The sequence below is a fragment of the Chiloscyllium plagiosum genome, unplaced genomic scaffold (genome assembly GCF_037043375.1).
Source record: "Chiloscyllium plagiosum isolate Xiang-an unplaced genomic scaffold, Cpla_swu_hap1 HiC_scaffold_6, whole genome shotgun sequence".
NCBI lineage: Eukaryota > Metazoa > Chordata > Chondrichthyes > Orectolobiformes > Hemiscylliidae > Chiloscyllium > Chiloscyllium plagiosum.
This window is the reverse complement of record NW_028270144.1, coordinates 76,956,217-76,974,189: the sequence shown is the minus strand read 5'-3', so window position 1 is coordinate 76,974,189 and position 17,973 is coordinate 76,956,217. Positions and strand designations below refer to the sequence as shown.

The 17,973-nt window shown below is 40.6% G+C and overlaps 1 protein-coding gene across 1 annotated transcript in view; it reads right to left on the bottom strand.

The window, feature by feature from the left end:
- Positions 1-17,973, bottom strand: part of ccdc138 (coiled-coil domain containing 138) — a 109,482-nt gene that overhangs the window by 18,565 nt on the left and 72,944 nt on the right. The window contains exons 9-11 of the mRNA XM_043691782.2: positions 16,429-16,542; positions 12,329-12,490; positions 9,757-9,876 (exon numbers count right to left, since the gene is read on the bottom strand). Coding sequence (XP_043547717.2) covers positions 9,757-9,876; positions 12,329-12,490; positions 16,429-16,542 — 396 coding nt within the window. The remainder of the gene's footprint in view (positions 1-9,756; positions 9,877-12,328; positions 12,491-16,428; positions 16,543-17,973) is intronic.

Below are 17,973 nucleotides of genomic sequence, written 5' to 3'. Positions count from 1 at the left end.
CCACCTAATCAACTTGGCCTGACCTGTGCTCGTACTAACTGCACTGCCAGTCACTTTCATCTTACTCAATCCCTTCATTTTTTTTCTCATTGCAGGAAAAAATGGCTCATAATAGGGCAGAGAGAACCAAGACAGGTAGTGGGACGTCTGACAGCCTCTTCCTCACCCTATTCCCGTCGAGCTCCCTTGCCGCAGTGGGAGAGGATTGCTCATGTGGTAATGCCAAAACCTCCGGGTCTCAGTAACCGAGTAACATTCTTTGTCAAGTGCTGAGCTGTTTGCCCATTACTGCCACTGTGAATGTATTCTTAACATGCATGAATGTCTACTCATAATGTGCCAATCATTCTCTCTTTTATTTCCTGCTGATACCAGTAGCATCTGGACAGTCTCTGCTCTCAGGTTAGCAGCCCACAAGGCCTCATTATTTTTCACACCTCTGAGGACGAAACCAGAGATTCCTTCGAGGATTCACTGGCAAGACTCCCTCTAACAGATCAGATAATGACAATGGCTACTTTAGCTGAACGAGAGTCTGGTGAGCACATCACTATTATATCTCCACAGGTGGTCAAGGAAGTAACATTCCAAGGCATTGGTTCTCAGAGGACAGCTGGAAACCAGGCAGCTGCTCAACCCCAGGCAGGAGGTAACCCCATGGTGCTAGTCATGAGAAACTTCATGCATGTGCACAAGCAGACACAGGAGCAGCATGCAGATTTGTTGGAGCTACTGGGCAAACTGACTCTAAGGTTGGAAGAAGCCGTCAGTGCTATCTGTAATATTCTACCTCTGCCAAGTAAGCACTGGCTGCCTCAATGGGTAGTTTGGCAATTGCCAGGATGTGCCAGGAATACCATACTCAGTGTCCACTGGATATGTGAACCAATGCCAAGATGATGGGTAATGTTGACATCATTGCAGGAGTCCTTTCTTGCAAGGAAGCAAGGTAGTACTGGTAGACATTTTTGTCAGAGAGGGTTCAAAAGTCTCTTGATCCCATTCATTTTACCCTAAAATAAATACCGTCTCAAAACATAATGATATTTTAAACAACTCACTTGGAACACAATGTCAAAGATTAAAATACTTTTCACATTTGGTACTCAAGACCATAAGACATAGGAGTGGAAGTAAGGCCATTCGGCCCATCAAGTCCACTCCACCATTTAATCATGGCTGATGGGCATTTCAACTCCACTTACCTGCACTCTCACCGTAAGCCCTTAATTCCTTGCGAGATCAAGAATTTATCAATCTCTGTCTTGAAGACATTTAACGCCCGGCGTCCACTGCACTCCACGGCAATGAATTCCACAGGCCAACCACTCTCTGGCTGAAGAAATGTCTCCTCATTTCCGTTCTAAATTTACCCCCACTAATTCTAAGACTGTACCCATGGGTCCTAGTCTCCCCGCCTAATGGAAACATATTCCTAGCGTCCACCCTTTCTAATCCATGCATTGTCTTGTGTTTTTATTAGATCGCCCCTCAACCTTCTAAACTCTAATGAATACAATCCCAGGACCCTCAACCCTTCATTGTATGTTAGGCCTACCATTCCAGGGATCATCCGTGTGAATCTCCGCTGGATACGTTCCAGTGTCACTATGTCCTTCCTGAGGTGTGGGGCCCAAAATTGGACATAGTATGCTAAATGGGGCCTAACTAAAGCTTTATAAAGTCTCAGAAGTACATTGCTGCTTTTATATTCAACCCTCTTGATATAAATGACAACATTACATTTGCTTTCTTCATAGACTCAACCTGCAAGTCAACCTTGAGAGAATTCTGGACCAGCACTCCCAGATTCCTTTGTACTTTGGCTTTATGAATTTTCTTATTGTTTAGAAAATAGTCCATGCCTGTTTTCTTTTTTCCAAAGTGCAAGACCTCGCATTTGCTCACATTGAATTTCATCAGCCATTTCCTGGACCACTCTCTTAAACTGTCTAAATCTTTCTGCAGTCTCCCCACCTCCTCAGTACTACCTGCTTGTCCACCTAACTTCGTATCATCGGCGAATTTTGCCAGAATGTCCCCAGTCCCTTCATCAAGATCACTAATATATAAAGTGAACAGCTGTGGCCCCAACACTGAACCCTGCGGGACACCACTTGTCACCAGCTGCCACTCCGAAAAAGAACCTTTTATCCCAACTCTCTGCCTTCTGTCAGACAGCCAATCCCCAATCCATGCCAGTAGCTCACCTTGAACACCATGGGCCCTCACCTTGCTCAGCACCCTCCTGTGAGGCACCTTATCAAAGGCCTTTTGGAAGTCTAGATAGATAACATCCACTGGGTTTCCCTGGTCTAACCTACTTGTTATCTCTTCAAAGAATTCTAACAGGTTTGTCAGGCATGACCTCCCATTACTAAATCCCTGCTGACTTGTTCTAATCTGACCCTGCGCTTCCAAGAATTTAGAAATCTCATCTTTAATGATGGATTCTAGAATTTTACCTATAACTGAGGTTAGGCTAAATGGCCTATTATTTTCCATCTTTTGTCTTGACCCTTTCTTGAACAAGGGGATTACAACAGCAACAACTGCAACTTTCCCCGACTCCAGTGATCTTTGAAAGATTACAACCAATGCCTCTGCTATTTCTTCAGCCACCCCCCTCAGAACTCTAGGATGTAGCCCATCTGGGCCAGGAGATTTATCAATTTTTAGACCTTTTAGCTTTTCGAGTACTTTCTCTTTTGAAATGGCTACCATACTCAACTCTGCTCCTTGACTCTCCTTAATTGATGGGATTTTACTCATGCCTTCCACTGTGAAGACTGATGCAAAGTTCTTATTAAATTCTCCAGCTATTTCCTTATCTCCCATCACTAGCCTTCCTGCATCAATTTGAAGCAGCCCAATTTCTAATTTTGCCTCTCATCTGTTTCTTATGTATTGAAAGAAACTTTTACTATCATTTTGAATATTACTGGCTAGCTTACCTTCATATTTGATCCTCTCCTTCCGTATTTCTTTCTCTGTTAACCTCTGTTTGTTTTTGTAGTCTTCCCAATCTTCTGATTTCCCAGTGCCCTTAGCCACTTTATAGGCTCTCTCTTTTTTTTTTGATATATTTCCTGACTTCCTTTGTCAACCATGGTTGTCTAATCTGCCACATCCAGATAATCTTTCTTTTCTTTGGGATGAACCTCTGCACTGTGTCCTCAATTACACCCAGAAACTCCTGCCATTGTTGCTTTACTGTCTTCCCCACTAGGATCTGCTTCCAGTAGATTTCCATCAGTTCCTCTCTTATGCCCCTGTAATTACCTTTCTTTAACTGTAACGCCATTACATCAGATCTTGCGTTCTCTCTTTCAAACTGCAAACTGAACTCTATCATATTATGATCGCTGCCTCCTAGATGTTCATTTACTTTAAGATCTTTTATAAAGTCTGGCTCATTATATAGCATTACGTCCAAAATAGCCTGCTCCCTTGTGGGCTCTATCACAAGCTGTTCCAAAAAGGCCATGCTGTAAATACTCCATGAATTCCCTTTCTTTGGTTCCACCAGCAACATTATTTACCCAGTCTATTTGCATATTGAAGTCCTCCATGATCACAGTGACCTTGTCTTTCTGGCATGCCCTATCTATTTCATGGTACACTTGCACCCTTGGTCCTGACCACTGCTGGGAGGTCTGTACATAACTCCTATTTTGTGTTTTTTTTGCCTTTGTGGTTCCTCAACTCCATCCACACAGACTCCACATCATCTGACCCGATGTCATTTAGATTTAACTTCATTCTTAACTAATAAGGCAACCCCACCGCCTCTGCCCACCTCCCTTTTTCATAGGTTCTCAATCCTTGGATGTTTAACTACCAGTCCTGAACCCCCTGCAACCATGTCTCTGTGATGCCTACCACATCATAATCATTCAAGATGATTTGTGCTGTTAATTCATCTACTTTGTTAGGAATACTACAAGCATTCAGGTAAAGCACCTTAATGCTAATTGTCTTATCCTCATGATTTCAACATCTCTAGTAATATGTCCTAAGCTATGCTTCCTTTTTGCTTCATTCCTAGTATGTCTTGAACTTAAGCCCTGCACACTGGCTAACCTGCTGCTTATCTTTATACTTGACTCCATACTCCCTGTTGCTTTCCCTTTCCCTTCCCCTGACTCACAAGTTTAAAGTCCTACTGACCACTCTATTTGCTTGATACTCCCCAAACAGGTCCTCCTTCCCAGCCTTGCCTATGTTGTTTGTACCAACGTGGACCACAACAACTGGATCTTCTCCCTCCAGCTCCAATATGCTTTCAAGTCGGTCGGAGATGTCCTGCACCCTGGCACTGGGCAGGCAACACATCATGCGGGTCTCCCAATCCAGCTCAAAATGGATACTATCTCTCCCCCTAATTATAGAATCCCCGATAACAACTACTTATCTTTTTGCTCCGACCTCTTTAATGGCCTTCTGCACCATGGTGCCGTGGTCAGTTGGCTCATCCTGTCCACAGCCCTTTTTTTCATCCTTACAGGGAGCAAACATCTCATACCTGTTGGACAAGGTCAAGGGCTGAGGCTCCTCCACTCCTGAACTCAGAATTCCCCTACCTGCCTCACTTACACTCATCCTGTTGTTCCTGATCACAAACTGAATTTGAATTACTTAATGTACCGGGTGCGATTGCCTCTTGAAACAAAGCATCCAGGTAACTCACCCCCTCCCAGATGTGCCATAGTGTTTGAAGCTCAGATTCCAGATCATCAATTCTGATCTGGAGTCCTTCCAGCAACTAACAGTTGCAATACCAGTAGCATGCCAACCAGTAACAGGACAACTTCAGCCTTTTCAGAAATGTTACCAGAGCAAGTGATGCAGGTAGACATTCTGATCTTAGCAACAAGGAAGTTGATATTAATTAAATGGATTAACATAAAGATCAAAGGCATATATTAATAAAATTGCAAAATGTGGTTTTCTGTTTAATGTACAGAAACATAACCTTACAAGATTAATGCATTTTGGATTCTGAAACCTGACATTCATTTGGTTCTCATACTTCTTAGACTCTTAACATGTGTTGGACACTTAAGGGAAAATGTGAAAAGAGAACACTGAAATTCATACTAAAAAGTGCAGTGCTCCAGAAATATTATGGTCTAAATAAGACTTAGCTTCAGTGGCATTTTGTGCAGTTTTCTGCAGCAGATTCAACATGTTCACTAAGAATTGGATTGAACCTTCTCAAGCTCATTTCACTTTAGTTCTCTGAGATATAAAACTTTTTCTCAAATTATTCTGTGCAGGGTTTAATATTATTTGATATTAAGCACCTTCTAAAATGTTTAATTTTAAAGGAGTAAGTTATGGTAGGAGAACTCTAAGGCATTGTGTGCTCTTCCTACTCTTTGTGGGAAACTGGGAACCTTTCCACTATCCAGGGTGAGCATGATTTCAAGAAATGTCCCTTGTTGCAGTTCTTTGAAACCTGGGTTTCAGAGTGGGAGCAGTAGCTGGGGACACTGTGGAGCATCCATGAGACAGAAAGTTCTGGGGATAGGATACATAGAAATATGGTAAAAGGTGATGAAGGGCTTTTGCCCGAAACGTCGATTTTGCTGCTCCTCGGATGCTGCCTGAACTGCTGTGCTCTTCCAGCACCACTAATCCAATATATAGAAAGATGTCACACTGCAGGCTAAGACTTTACAGGGAGTGGTGACCACAACACAGAGCAAGATGGCTAGGCAGGCAGAGAGGGAGTCCTCTGTAGCTATTACTCTGCAAACAGATATACCGCTTTTGTTATTGTTAAAGCGAATGCCCTCTTGAGAGGAAAGCAACAGCCCAATTTGTTGCACCACAGTTGGCTCTGCTGCACAGGGGAGGTATAAAATGTGTGGAATGCAATAGTTATAGGGAAATATAAAATCCTTGTGTAGGTTATCTTTGCCCATTTCACTTTTTTGACCTATATATAAATTAAAATTTTCCATGATTATTGCCCTTCTGACAAGGTCTAATTACTTATTCCTTTATAGAGTTATAGAGACATACAGCATGGAAACAGACCCTTTGGTCCAACCCGTCCATGCCGACCAGATATCCCAACCCAATCTAGTCCCACCTGCCAGCACCCGGCCCATATCCCTCCAAATCCTTCCTATTCATATACCCATCCCAATGCCTCTTTAATGTTGCAACTGTACCAGCCTCCACCACTTTCTCTGGCAGCTCATTCCATACATGTACCACTCTCTGTGTGAAAAGGTTGCCCCGTAGGTCTCTTTTATATCTTTCCCCTCTCACCCTAAACCTATGCCCTCTAGTTCTGGACTCCCTGACCCCAGGGAAAAGACTTTGCCTATTTACCCTTTCCATGTCCCTCATAATTTTGTAAACCTCTATAAGGTCACCTCTCAGCCTCCGATGCTCCACGGAAAACAGCCCCAAGCCTGTTCAGCCTCTCCCTATAGCCCCTATAGCTCAAATCCTCCAACCCTGGCAACATCCTTGTAAATCTTTTCTGAACCCTTTCCTGTTTCACAACATCTTTCCGATAGGAAGGAGACCAGAACTGCACGCAATATTCCAACAGTGGCCTAACCAATGTCCTGTACAGCCGCAACATGACCTCCCAACTCCTGTACTCAATACTCTGAAAGCATACCAAACCCCTTCTTCACTATCCTATCTACCTGTGACTCCACTTTCAAAGAGCTATGAACCTGCACTCCAAGGCCATTTTGTTCAGCAACACTCCCTGGGACCTTACCATTAAGTGTATAAGTCTTGCTAGGATTTGCTTTCCCAAAGTTCAGCACCTGGCATTTATCTGAATTAAACTCCATCTGCCACTTCTCAGCCTATTGGCCCATCTGGTCAAGATCCTGTTGTAATCTGAGGTAACCCTCTTCGCTGTCCACTACATCTCCAATTTTGGTGTCATCTGCAAACTTACTAAATGTACCTCTTATGCTCGCATCCAAATCATTTATGTAAATGACAAAAAATAGAGGACCCAGCACCAATCCTTGTGGCACTCCACTGGTCACAGGCCTCCAGTCTGAAAAACAACCCTCCACCACTACCCTCTGTCTTCTACCTTTGAGCCAGTTCTGTATCCAAAAGGCTAGTTCTCCCTGTATTCTGTGAGATTTAACCTTGCTAATCAGTATGCTCCACTCTACCAAGTTGTTGCTGTTAGAGAGTACACTACTTCCACATATGACTTCTTTCTTTTATCATTTCTTGTCTATGTTCAAACTGTCCCCAATCCTGGTTTCCTGAACTAAGGTGATCCCTCTCTATTGTGCTAATACCATCACTAAATAACAGAGCCATCCTTCCACATATTCCTATGTAGCACCCTGTACTCTCTAAATACCCTGTTCCAATCCATTTCATCGTGTAGCCACTTCTCTGTAATGGTTTCCAGATAGTATTTGTTTATTTCTTTTTACATTCTCAGTTTGTCCGTTTTTTGTCGAATGCTATATGCATTCAGATACATAGTCTAATATTTGTTTGAATTTTATCTGTTGGTCTACTCTCCAACCCTTTTTTCATGGTCCGTTTTAACATTCCCATATTAAGATCTTTCTCGTTGGTTGTGGTTCCACTCTGGTTTATCACATGTTCTCAAATTTGATCCCTTGTTCCCACTATTCAGTTTAAAATTCTCTCTACTTTTCTAGTTATATGGCTCACAAGGACATTGGCCTCAGCACAGTCCAGGTGTAGACCATTCCAATAGTACTGATCACATTTTTCACAATACTGGTGCCAGTGACCCACAAATCAAAACCAACTTCTCCCGTCTTCGAGCCATGCATTCTAATTTGCCCTAAGTTAAGTTTACACATGGTTTAGGTAATAATCCAGAGATGATGAGATTCTGCTTCGTAACTTGGTGTTTAGCTCCTCAAACTGATTGTGCACAACCTTTTTGCTTTGATCTGCCGATGTCATTGTTAACCAAGTGGACCACCAGAACTGGAACTTTCCCTTCCTAAACAAGTTCTTTTCCAGCTCTAAGCAGATGTCCTGAACCACAGACAACTTAGCCAGGTGGAATAATACACTTTACTGCAGAGAACAGTCAATCCCTTTAACTATACTGTCCCCTATTAGCACTATATTCCTTTTCTCTTCCTCCATTTGAATGGTTTCCTTTACCATCCTGCAGCAGCCTATATCATCCTCCCGTTTCATTCAGAAAAGCTGAAAGAATCCCAAATTTGTTGGACAATTGCAAAGGCTCGAGCTCCAACCTTTAGTTTTATGTGTAAGTCATGTAATACCTATGGAACCAGGTTTTTTTTTAAACCAACAAATTTTGCAAATAAGTCAGAAATTAAAAAGTAAATGTTTAAGTAAGCATTCTAGTCACAAAGTAAGTTTTCAAAGTTTGTGAGAAAATTTGTAGCTCGGGTGCTCTTTGTTGTGGTTCTGTTCGCCAAGCTGGGAATTTGTGTTGCAGACGTTTCGTCCCCTGTCTAGGTGACATCCTCAGTGCTTGGGAGCCTCCTGTGAAGTGCTTCTGTGATGTTTCCTCATAGTGGTTTGTCTCTGCCGCTTCTGGTTGTCAGTTCCAGCTGTCCGCTGTAGTGGCCGGTATATTGGGTCCAGGTCGATGCGTTTGTTGATGGAATCTGTTGATGAGTACCATGCCTCCAGGAATTCCCTGGCTGTTCTCTGTTTGGCTTGTCCTATAATAGTAGTGTTGACCCAGTCGAACTCATGTTGCTTGTCATCTGCGTGTGTGGCTACTAAGGATAGCTGGTTGTGTCGTTTCGTGGCTAGTTGGTGTTCATGGATGCGGATCGTTAGCTGTCTTCCTGTTTGTCTTGTACAGTCCTTGCATGAGATTTTGTACACTACGTTGGTTTTGCTCATGCTGGGTATCAGGTCCGTTGTCCAGACAGCAATTCACCAGGACAAAGGACCTGATACCCAGCATGTGCAAAACTAATGTAGTGTACAAAATCCCATGCAAGAACTGCACAAAACACTACATAGAACAAACAGGAAGACAGCTAACGATCCATATCCATGAATACCAACTAGCCACGAAACGACACAACCAGCTATTCTTAGTAGCCACACACGCAGATGATAAGTAACATGAGTTTGACTGGGACAACACTACTATTATAGGACAAGCCAAACAGAGAACAGCCAGGGAATTCCTAGAGGCATAGCACTCATCCACAGATTCCATCAACAAACACATCGACCTGGACCCAATATACTGGCCACTGCAGCGGACAGCTGGAACTGACAACGAGAAGCGGCAGAGACAAACCACTATAAATGCCAGAGGAAACATCACAGAAGCGTTTCACAGGAGGCTCCCGAGCACTGAGGATGTCATCTGGACAGGGGACGAAACGTCTGCAACACAAATTCCCAGCTCAGCGAACAGAACCACAACAGTCACAAAGTAACTGCAATACTGTTTGGTTCTTTTAATCAATAAGCTATTTTGTCACTATAAACTGTTTCTGCTTATTTACTCAAACCGAATCTCTGATAATAAACTAAAAAAATCCTGGAACACTAGCTTCATATAAGAGATGGCAAGAAAAGTTAATTATGATTCTTAATGTTTGAAGTAAGTATTTCAATAAATATTGATTTATAAAATGTTGCTATCTCCAGAAGGGCATGCTATTTTGAGGTTTTATTTCTAAATATATTGTTTTCAAGCCTCACATTTATTGAACATATTGAAGCCCACCTTGAATCCCTGAAAGGGAAGGAAAAGGTCTTTGTACTTACTTGCATCCCTTCTCTGTCTATATGAATTAAAGCCCAGTAAATGAACTTTACCAGTGAGAGCTGCAATTTGATATCCCCAGATGGGATCAAGTGAATTTGTGTGGTGATGAGGGGTAAGATCTGAAAAACATTACATTCAGAAGGTATGGTAAGGAAAAAAAATCAACCATTGTTTTGTCAAAGCAATGAGCAATTTAGTATACAATTCAATTTAAAGTACATTCAAAATCACTTAAGTTAGAAATATAAAATAATAACACAAGAGGCTGATCAGCCCAAACTGCTGTGCCAGACCTTTGCAAGCTCTATTCAATGAGCCCCATTCCCCATCGCACAGAAACATTTTCACTTACAGGTATTTACCAGTTCTCTTTTATAACTCATTCTTGATTCTGCTTCCACCACCTCTACAACCATATATTTACCCCCCTCAAATCCCTCCAGTTTTTTTGTTATCTGCAGCTGAATCTTATTTTTTTTAAGGTAAGTCCGAGTTGTGTTGAGTTTTTGGAGAGCTTTTGGCTGTAAGATGATGCAAGTGTTTTTGACATATCTTAGCAAACTTGCCACACGAAATAGCTCACCCACCCCTATGGCATATCTCATGCTCAATTCCAGCTCCACCTTGCCACACATTCAAACAACTCACCGCTCGGTAGATATCTGCCAAAAGACTGGCATTCTTTTTGCTTTTGCACTCTTTAAATGATTGTTATAGAAGCGAACAAGCACTGGCATACTGAGGCTGCTCAGCTAAAGATGTTTCTGGAAGATGTCGGAAAAAGCAAAGATGGCGTCACAATTCTTCAACAGGGACCTGGATATCTGCTGTTATCTCTGCTACTATCACTATTGCCTGCAACATCTTTGCTTACTTGCTCTGACCCACACAAAATCCCCTCACCATTAACCCTGCACTGCCTCCTCACTTCCTCCAAACACCACACCATCTTTTGACCACCAGGACTAACAACTGTGCCACTCACTTTCACCATGGTCTGGTGCTAATATCGCTAGATTACTAATTCAGAGGCCTAGTTAATGTCTGGGGACCTGGTTTTGAATACTGCCATGCAGATGGTGGAAACTCAATACAAAAAAAACTCTTGATTTAAGAGAATAATGATGACCATGAAACCATTCTTGATTGTCGGAAAAATTACTGGTTTTAGACAGGAATCTTATCTATTTATTCAGTCTGGCCTATGTAATTGCAGACCACAGCAATGTGGTTGACTCTGGACTGCCTTCTGGGGCAACTAGAGATTTCCTGTTGGCCCAGCCAGTGATGTCCACAACCCATGAATAAATTAAATAGAAGCCCTTTTATTAGGGTAAAGGGTTGCCTGACATTAGGCTCCTTACCTCCCTAAGGGGAACGAATCCTGGCCCTTACTGGAGTAGACTGGGACTACTCCAATGGGAATGCAGAGAGATCCAACTCCCCTTAATGCAGTTACACTCTTCATTCCACTACAACTCTCAACTTAACCTTGCTGTCATTTATTGTACACCACATCTAACCACTACTCTGTCATGTCTTGCTGGTGCACTGGAGTTTTTTGAAAACTAACAGAAAGGGTTGACAGGATAACAGCACTGATTCATTATACATACATTTCCAGATGTATGCTCTCATGCTACACAATAAACCTGCATGTGAAATTATAGGTCAAGGTTTAAAAGGGACAAGAGCAATGTGGATACAAAATTGGCTAAGATAGAAACAGAGAGTAATGGTCAATGGACATTTTTTGGGTTTCAGGAATATTTGTACTGGAGTTCCTCAGGGGTCAGCATTGGGAACCTTGCTTTCCCCAATATATATTAATGATCTAGATCTTGGTGCATGTTGGAGAATTTCAAAATTTGCAGATGACACAAGACGGAGAAGTGTGAAGTGATGCATTCTGGTTGCATGACAATAGAAAATAAGACAACAATTCTAAATAAGGTGCAGGAGCGCAGGCACCTGGGTGTACATGCACATAGACCATTGAAGGTGGTAAGAGCAGCTCATTAGGCATACAGTGTTCTCAGCCTTATTAATAGAGACATGGAGTATAAGAGTAAAGAGGTAATGCTGAACTTCTATAAAACTCTGGCTAGGCCTTAGCTGGTGTATTGTGTATAGTTCTGGGCACCATAGAGTGCACAGCAATTGACAAGAATGGTTCCAGGAAGGAGAAATTTCAGTTACAAGGATAGATTGAAGAAGTTGGGGCTGTTCTCCTTGAAGGCAGGACAACTGAGAAGACTCTTATAGGCAAGTGGGGAATATTTCAACACAATCCTGATTTGTGCCTTGTACATGGTGGACTGGCTTTGGGGAGTCAGGAGGTGAGTCACTTGCTGCAATATTTCTAGACTCTGACCTGCTCTTGAAACCATCGTAGTTATATAGTGAGTAAATAATAAACATAGGATTTTTAAATACGTGATTCATTGTTAATGTTATTCTCCTTTGCCAAGATCTGCTGAATATTACTGCCATTTCCTGCTTGCAGTTTTATCACAAAATAATTTAATACCAAGGAACACTAAAAACATTTGAGAAGGGAAAAATGCATACCTTTACACACTTCTCTTGAATAGATTTTTTAGGTAAACAATTGGGACCCAATGATTTCTGAACATCATTTTCATCTTCTGGAGTCAAATAACAAAGGTAACCATCAGAGATCCAGTCCAGCAGCATACCAAACAATTCACAGAAATTGTTATTTAAAGGTGGCTAGAAAATAAAGAAGCAATATCAAACAAACAGTTAAAGAACTAAACAACATATCATGAAATTACATTGTGATATGATCTCAGGTCAGACCCATGCACATTATTGTTATGATCCTGTTTGATATCATGAAATTACATTTTGATCTGATTAACATCAACTTTTAAAATGGATGAAAGTGAGATTCAGGAGGCCGACTAAAAAAAAGCCATACGATTTCACAACTTTGAACAAACAACAATGCTTGAATACACAAAATAGAAGTGTAAAATAATCTACAATACACAACTTTTTCTAGCACCCAGAATTAATATGTGCTGAGGATGGGCAACGTACTATAATTGAACCCTACAGCACATATTAAATAATAAGTATGATCAAAACAGATCTCATGGATTTCTTGGTAACTCCCCACCAGATATTATTACCATGGTGGGTCATCAAATCGTATTAAGTTTCACAAGGGATTTCAATTCTCTACACTTGATGATCCATCCTTGAAACTCCTTCTCAAGAGCTGTTCCGTACTGGTCTACCACAATGCCTGCTCCCCGAGGACTCTGAAAACTGCACTCCAGCAATTGCTCACAGGCACAACTCCAGCTATTCACCCATAGTCAACTTCACTAAACTAGATCTGTTCCTGGCCATTCCCTGAGCCCCAATGTTGCTCAGCTTCATCAGTCAAATGCTGTTTTGTGGGCTAGTATAAATAATAGAAAACAGATGCATAAATGGTTCCAATGAGCAGAATGTGATTAGCGGACTCCTCTAAATGTCTATTCTGGGGGCTCAATTATGTGAGGTGCTGCATTTTGGAAAGGCAATCAAGGCAGGACTTATACACTTAATGGTAAGGCCTTAGGAAGTGTTGCTGAACAAAGTGACCTTGGAGTGCAGGTTCATAGTTTCTTGAAAGTGGAGTCACAGGTAGGTAGGATAGTGAAGAAAGCATATGGTATTCTTGCCTTTATTGGTCAGAGCATTGAGTATTGGAGTTGGGAGGTAAAGTTGGTGCTGTACAGGAGATTGGTTAGGCCACGTATGGAATATTGTATGCAATTCTCGTCTCCTTTCTATTGGAAAGATGTTGTGAAACTTGGAAGAGTTCATAAAAGATTTACAAGCATGTTGCCAGGATTGGAGGGTTTGAACTATAGGGAGAGGCTGAATAGTCTGGGGCTATTTTCCCTAGAGGCTGAGGGGTGACCTTATAAAGGTTTATAAAATCATGAGGGACATAGATAGGGTAAATAGATTTTTTCGCTGGGGTGGGGGAGCCCAGAACTAGAGAGTGTAGGTTTAAGTTGAGAGGGGAAACATTTAAAAGGGACTTAAGGGGCAATTTTTTCACAGAGAGGGTGGTGCGTGTATGGAATGAACTGCCAGAGGAAGTGGTGGAGGCTGGTACAATTACAGCATTTAAAAGGCATCTGGATGGGTTTATGAATAGGAAGGGTTAGGAGGGATATGGGCCAAGTGCTGGCAAATGGGACTAGATTAATTTAGGATATCTGGTTAGCATGGATGAGTTGGATTGAAGGGTCTGTTTCTGTGCTCTACATCTCTCTGATGCTAATTTATATCATTGACTTGGCCGAGGGACACAAAGGCATGGTAAATTTGCAGACAGCACCAACATTGGTAGTAAAGAATGTTGTGAAGCAACATAAGGAAGTTGCAGATGAGTACAGATATATTGAGTGAGCAGATAAAAATCTGGCAGATGGAGTATAATGTGGAAAAATGTGAATTTGTTCACTTTAGCAGAAAGAGTTTTGAGGCGTAGAATGGTGTAGGTATCAACAGCATAAGTCACAAAACATTTGTATGTGAGTGCAGCATGTAATGATGATACACTTACATTACATAGGGCATTTGTGAGACTAAATCACAAATACTGTATGCAGTTATGGTCTCCATATGTAAGGAAGGATGTAAATGTATTGGACATGATTCAGAGAAGGTTGACTAGATTTACATCTGGAATGAATGGGTTCTCTTGTGCTCCAATTTCGTATGTTTGTATGTCTGTCCAAAGTCTTTACCTTCTTAGCTACACTGAAACTTGAAGGCTCAAAGGCTTTTTTGGAGTCTTTCATAGCATCTTCCAACACACACGAAACAATCTTCCCGCTTTCACAGCTCCTCAGGACTTCTTCCGAGTCCTGACTCCAAATTCTTGCTGCTTACTAATTCCTGGAACTTTCTCCTAAATTTGTCCTAACAATACAAGCCATCCAACTACTCATGATACCTTCCCTGCAGGACAGCTAAAAGTTCACACTTCGAACATGAGTCTGCCCAGTCTCTGTCTTTTTCTCACTGCTTGTGATCCTGGAACTGCAATTTACTGCAATGAGCCAGTTTTTTTTTTTTAAATTCACCCCTGGAACTGCTTTCCAGTGACCCTCAAACTGTCCTCAGTGATCTATGAAAAAAATGCAATAAGGTTCTGATGGGCAGAATTGAATGTTGCTACCTAGCAACTCTGGAACTGCTTGATCCAAATTTGGAGGTGCTGGTGTTGGACTGTGATGGACAAAGTGGAAAATCACACAACAGCAGGTTATAGTCCAACAGATTTATTTGAAAATACAGCGGTCCGAAAGCTTGTACTTTTAAATAAACTTGGTGGACTACAAACTGGTGTCATGTGATTTTCAACTTGATCCAAATGTATTACATTCTCCCAGATTTTGGCAAAGGATTTCATCAGAAAGTATATGCTAGTTTCCAAGTTTGATTTGAATTTTGTTCTTGGAGTAAGTGACATTAACACCAATACATAATTCTTAAGGATCAAGTCTTGACATATGATACATATTTCTAGAATGATTTTCATTAAAACATTGAGAAAACAGAATAGTGTATTAGTCTGACATCTTATTAATTATTTCACTCATTCCTATTGCCTCTCTCAAAAATCCCTGGTCCTAATAAACAAACACTGTATTGGTGTTCATGTGCACAGAAAATGGGTTAATATACCAATTTACAGGAACCACAGTTATGTTAAAAATAGGATATTAGGCTTGTATAGAGAGACTTGAGATTCTTTGTTCCACTGAAAAAAAGGAAAGCTAAGAATAAATTTTAATGAAGGACTATTAAAAAAATCAAAATGTATTTTATAAAATAGCCATATGTTTGAATAATGTTTCCAAGGGATACCACATCAATGAAAAAAATACGTGAGCTAAGGTGGAAATTTTGGGGATCCCAGATGTTATTATGTGAGTTAATTGCAGAAGTCATTACTAAAGATAAACTAGCATCATTGAGATAACTAACAGTGAAACCAATCTATAACACACAACAGAGTTAGATCTCAGATACAAGAAGGTGAAAGAGTAGTGAGTGACTGATCACACTGAACACTAGACTGATGACCAGGAGGTATAGCACACCACAGTTAATAAAAATGATGCCATTGGTGCCTATCAATTAGTAAAAGTTCGAGAACAGAAGCTACGTTACAAGGAGTTTTAGGACCAGCATTACAGAGCTTAGAATTGAGATGGTGTCTAGATATAAGATGGTAGCAGGGTTGGAATTTTGAGAGATCTTGATGATGAGATTTCAATAGGATGGGAATGGTGCCTATTAATGGGAGTTAATAATTATGTTAAAATATTTGAATATTCAAGAGATAAAGGAGATTGCGATATTTCCCACAGAGATAAGCCTGCTAGGTGGTTTATGAAGAAAGCTGTGGATAAATTCAGAACAAGGGCGAGAATTGTAAAAATGGTAAGGATGAGAAAAATGCAGTAAATGACGTAGCTGTATTATTTATTCAAAATGTACTGCTATTGGAAAAAAGGATGGGGTCTGAGTAATGATGGATAGGATACAAATGATTGAATTTTAAAATCAGTAAAATACAATCTGTGCACAATTTCACATAAGAAGCCAGCAAATGCAGCAAAATATCTTACTCGATTGGTTCTACGAAGAGGCTGAATTTTTTCCTGTTTTTCCAAACTTATCTCTTTCATGTCTGTGGAAACATTTTCATGATGTTTCTGCGCCACACATAGCTCATGCTTTCTCTGCAAAAGGGTAACATTTGAGGTGTTTTTAAAAGTATAATGACAAATTACAGTGAGATAAAACAGAACATTAAATAACACAAAGCTGTTTCATCAATTATGATTAAGGAAAAAATGCTGGGTGTAGATTCATTGATGAATTCAATTTCTTTAGAGATGTTACAAAATTAGACTCAGCACCAGTTGTCAATCATGGAATTATTCCCAAACTCCCAACAAACCATTTTGTGACAACTGCTATGCATTACTGAAACAGATTTAATGCACAAAGGAGTTGGCCTAAAACTGACGACTGGAACTTGTCATTTGCCCTCAATTCAAGTTTCACTGTGATGAGACATAAGTTGATTGGCTAAACTACAAATTGAGTATTAGTACCAGGCTTTAAACCTGAGAAGTGATTGAACTAAATGGATACATAATCCTTCCAGTTATAAATAATAGGGACATTGGAATAAATTCAAAAGTCTTTACAACCACCCATATACATATTGTGGCTACAACAGGTGTGAGACTGGAAATTTAGCAGTTTCTAACTCATCTCCTGACTCATCAAACCACACATATATATCCTGTGGCTACAACAACAGGTCAGAGATTGGAAATTTTGCAGCCTGTAACTCACTTTCTGACTCATCAAAGCTTCATCAAACCACATACAAGGTATAAGTCAGGAAATATTGGAATGTTGTTCATTGCCTGGATGAGTACAGCTCCATTACTCATGGAGCTCAAAACCATACAGGGGACAACACAGTCCACTTGATGCGCATCCCATTCACTACCAACCAGTGTGTACATACCACATTCAAGATGCAGCACAGCAAATTAGCAAGTTCACTTTGGCAACACCTTTAAAACTCGCAACATACCACATCTCTTGAAAGATGTTTTAAAAATCCATTCACTAATGTTGTCCAATAAAAATGCTAATTAGGCACAAATATGGCAACAATGACACCATTCCAATGTCCCTATTATTAATAAGTAGAAAGTGTTTAAAGCTGGTATTAGTACTCAATTTGTAGTTTAGCCAATCAACTTATGCCTCATCACAGTGAAACTTGAATTGAAGGCTTATGACAGGTTCCAATCATCAATTTTGGGCCAACTCCTTTGTGCATTAAATCTGCTTCAGTAATGCACAGCAGTTGTCACAAAATGGTTTGTTGGGAGTTTGGGAATAATTCCAGACCCTTTAATTTCATTTTAAAAATGCTTTAAATACATTAACATAATGCAGTTAACTTTTCTACAGATGTGGAATGAACTTTATCAAAAAAATTACTTGGATTACGTGCCTAGTAGCTAACATACTGTAAAACACTGTCTTCTGCGTCCCTTGATAAAGCAAGCCATATAATTCAAATTAAAAGAACAGCATGTTAACAAGAGAAGAAGTTTACTATTTCCCAACAAGTTTGCAGATGG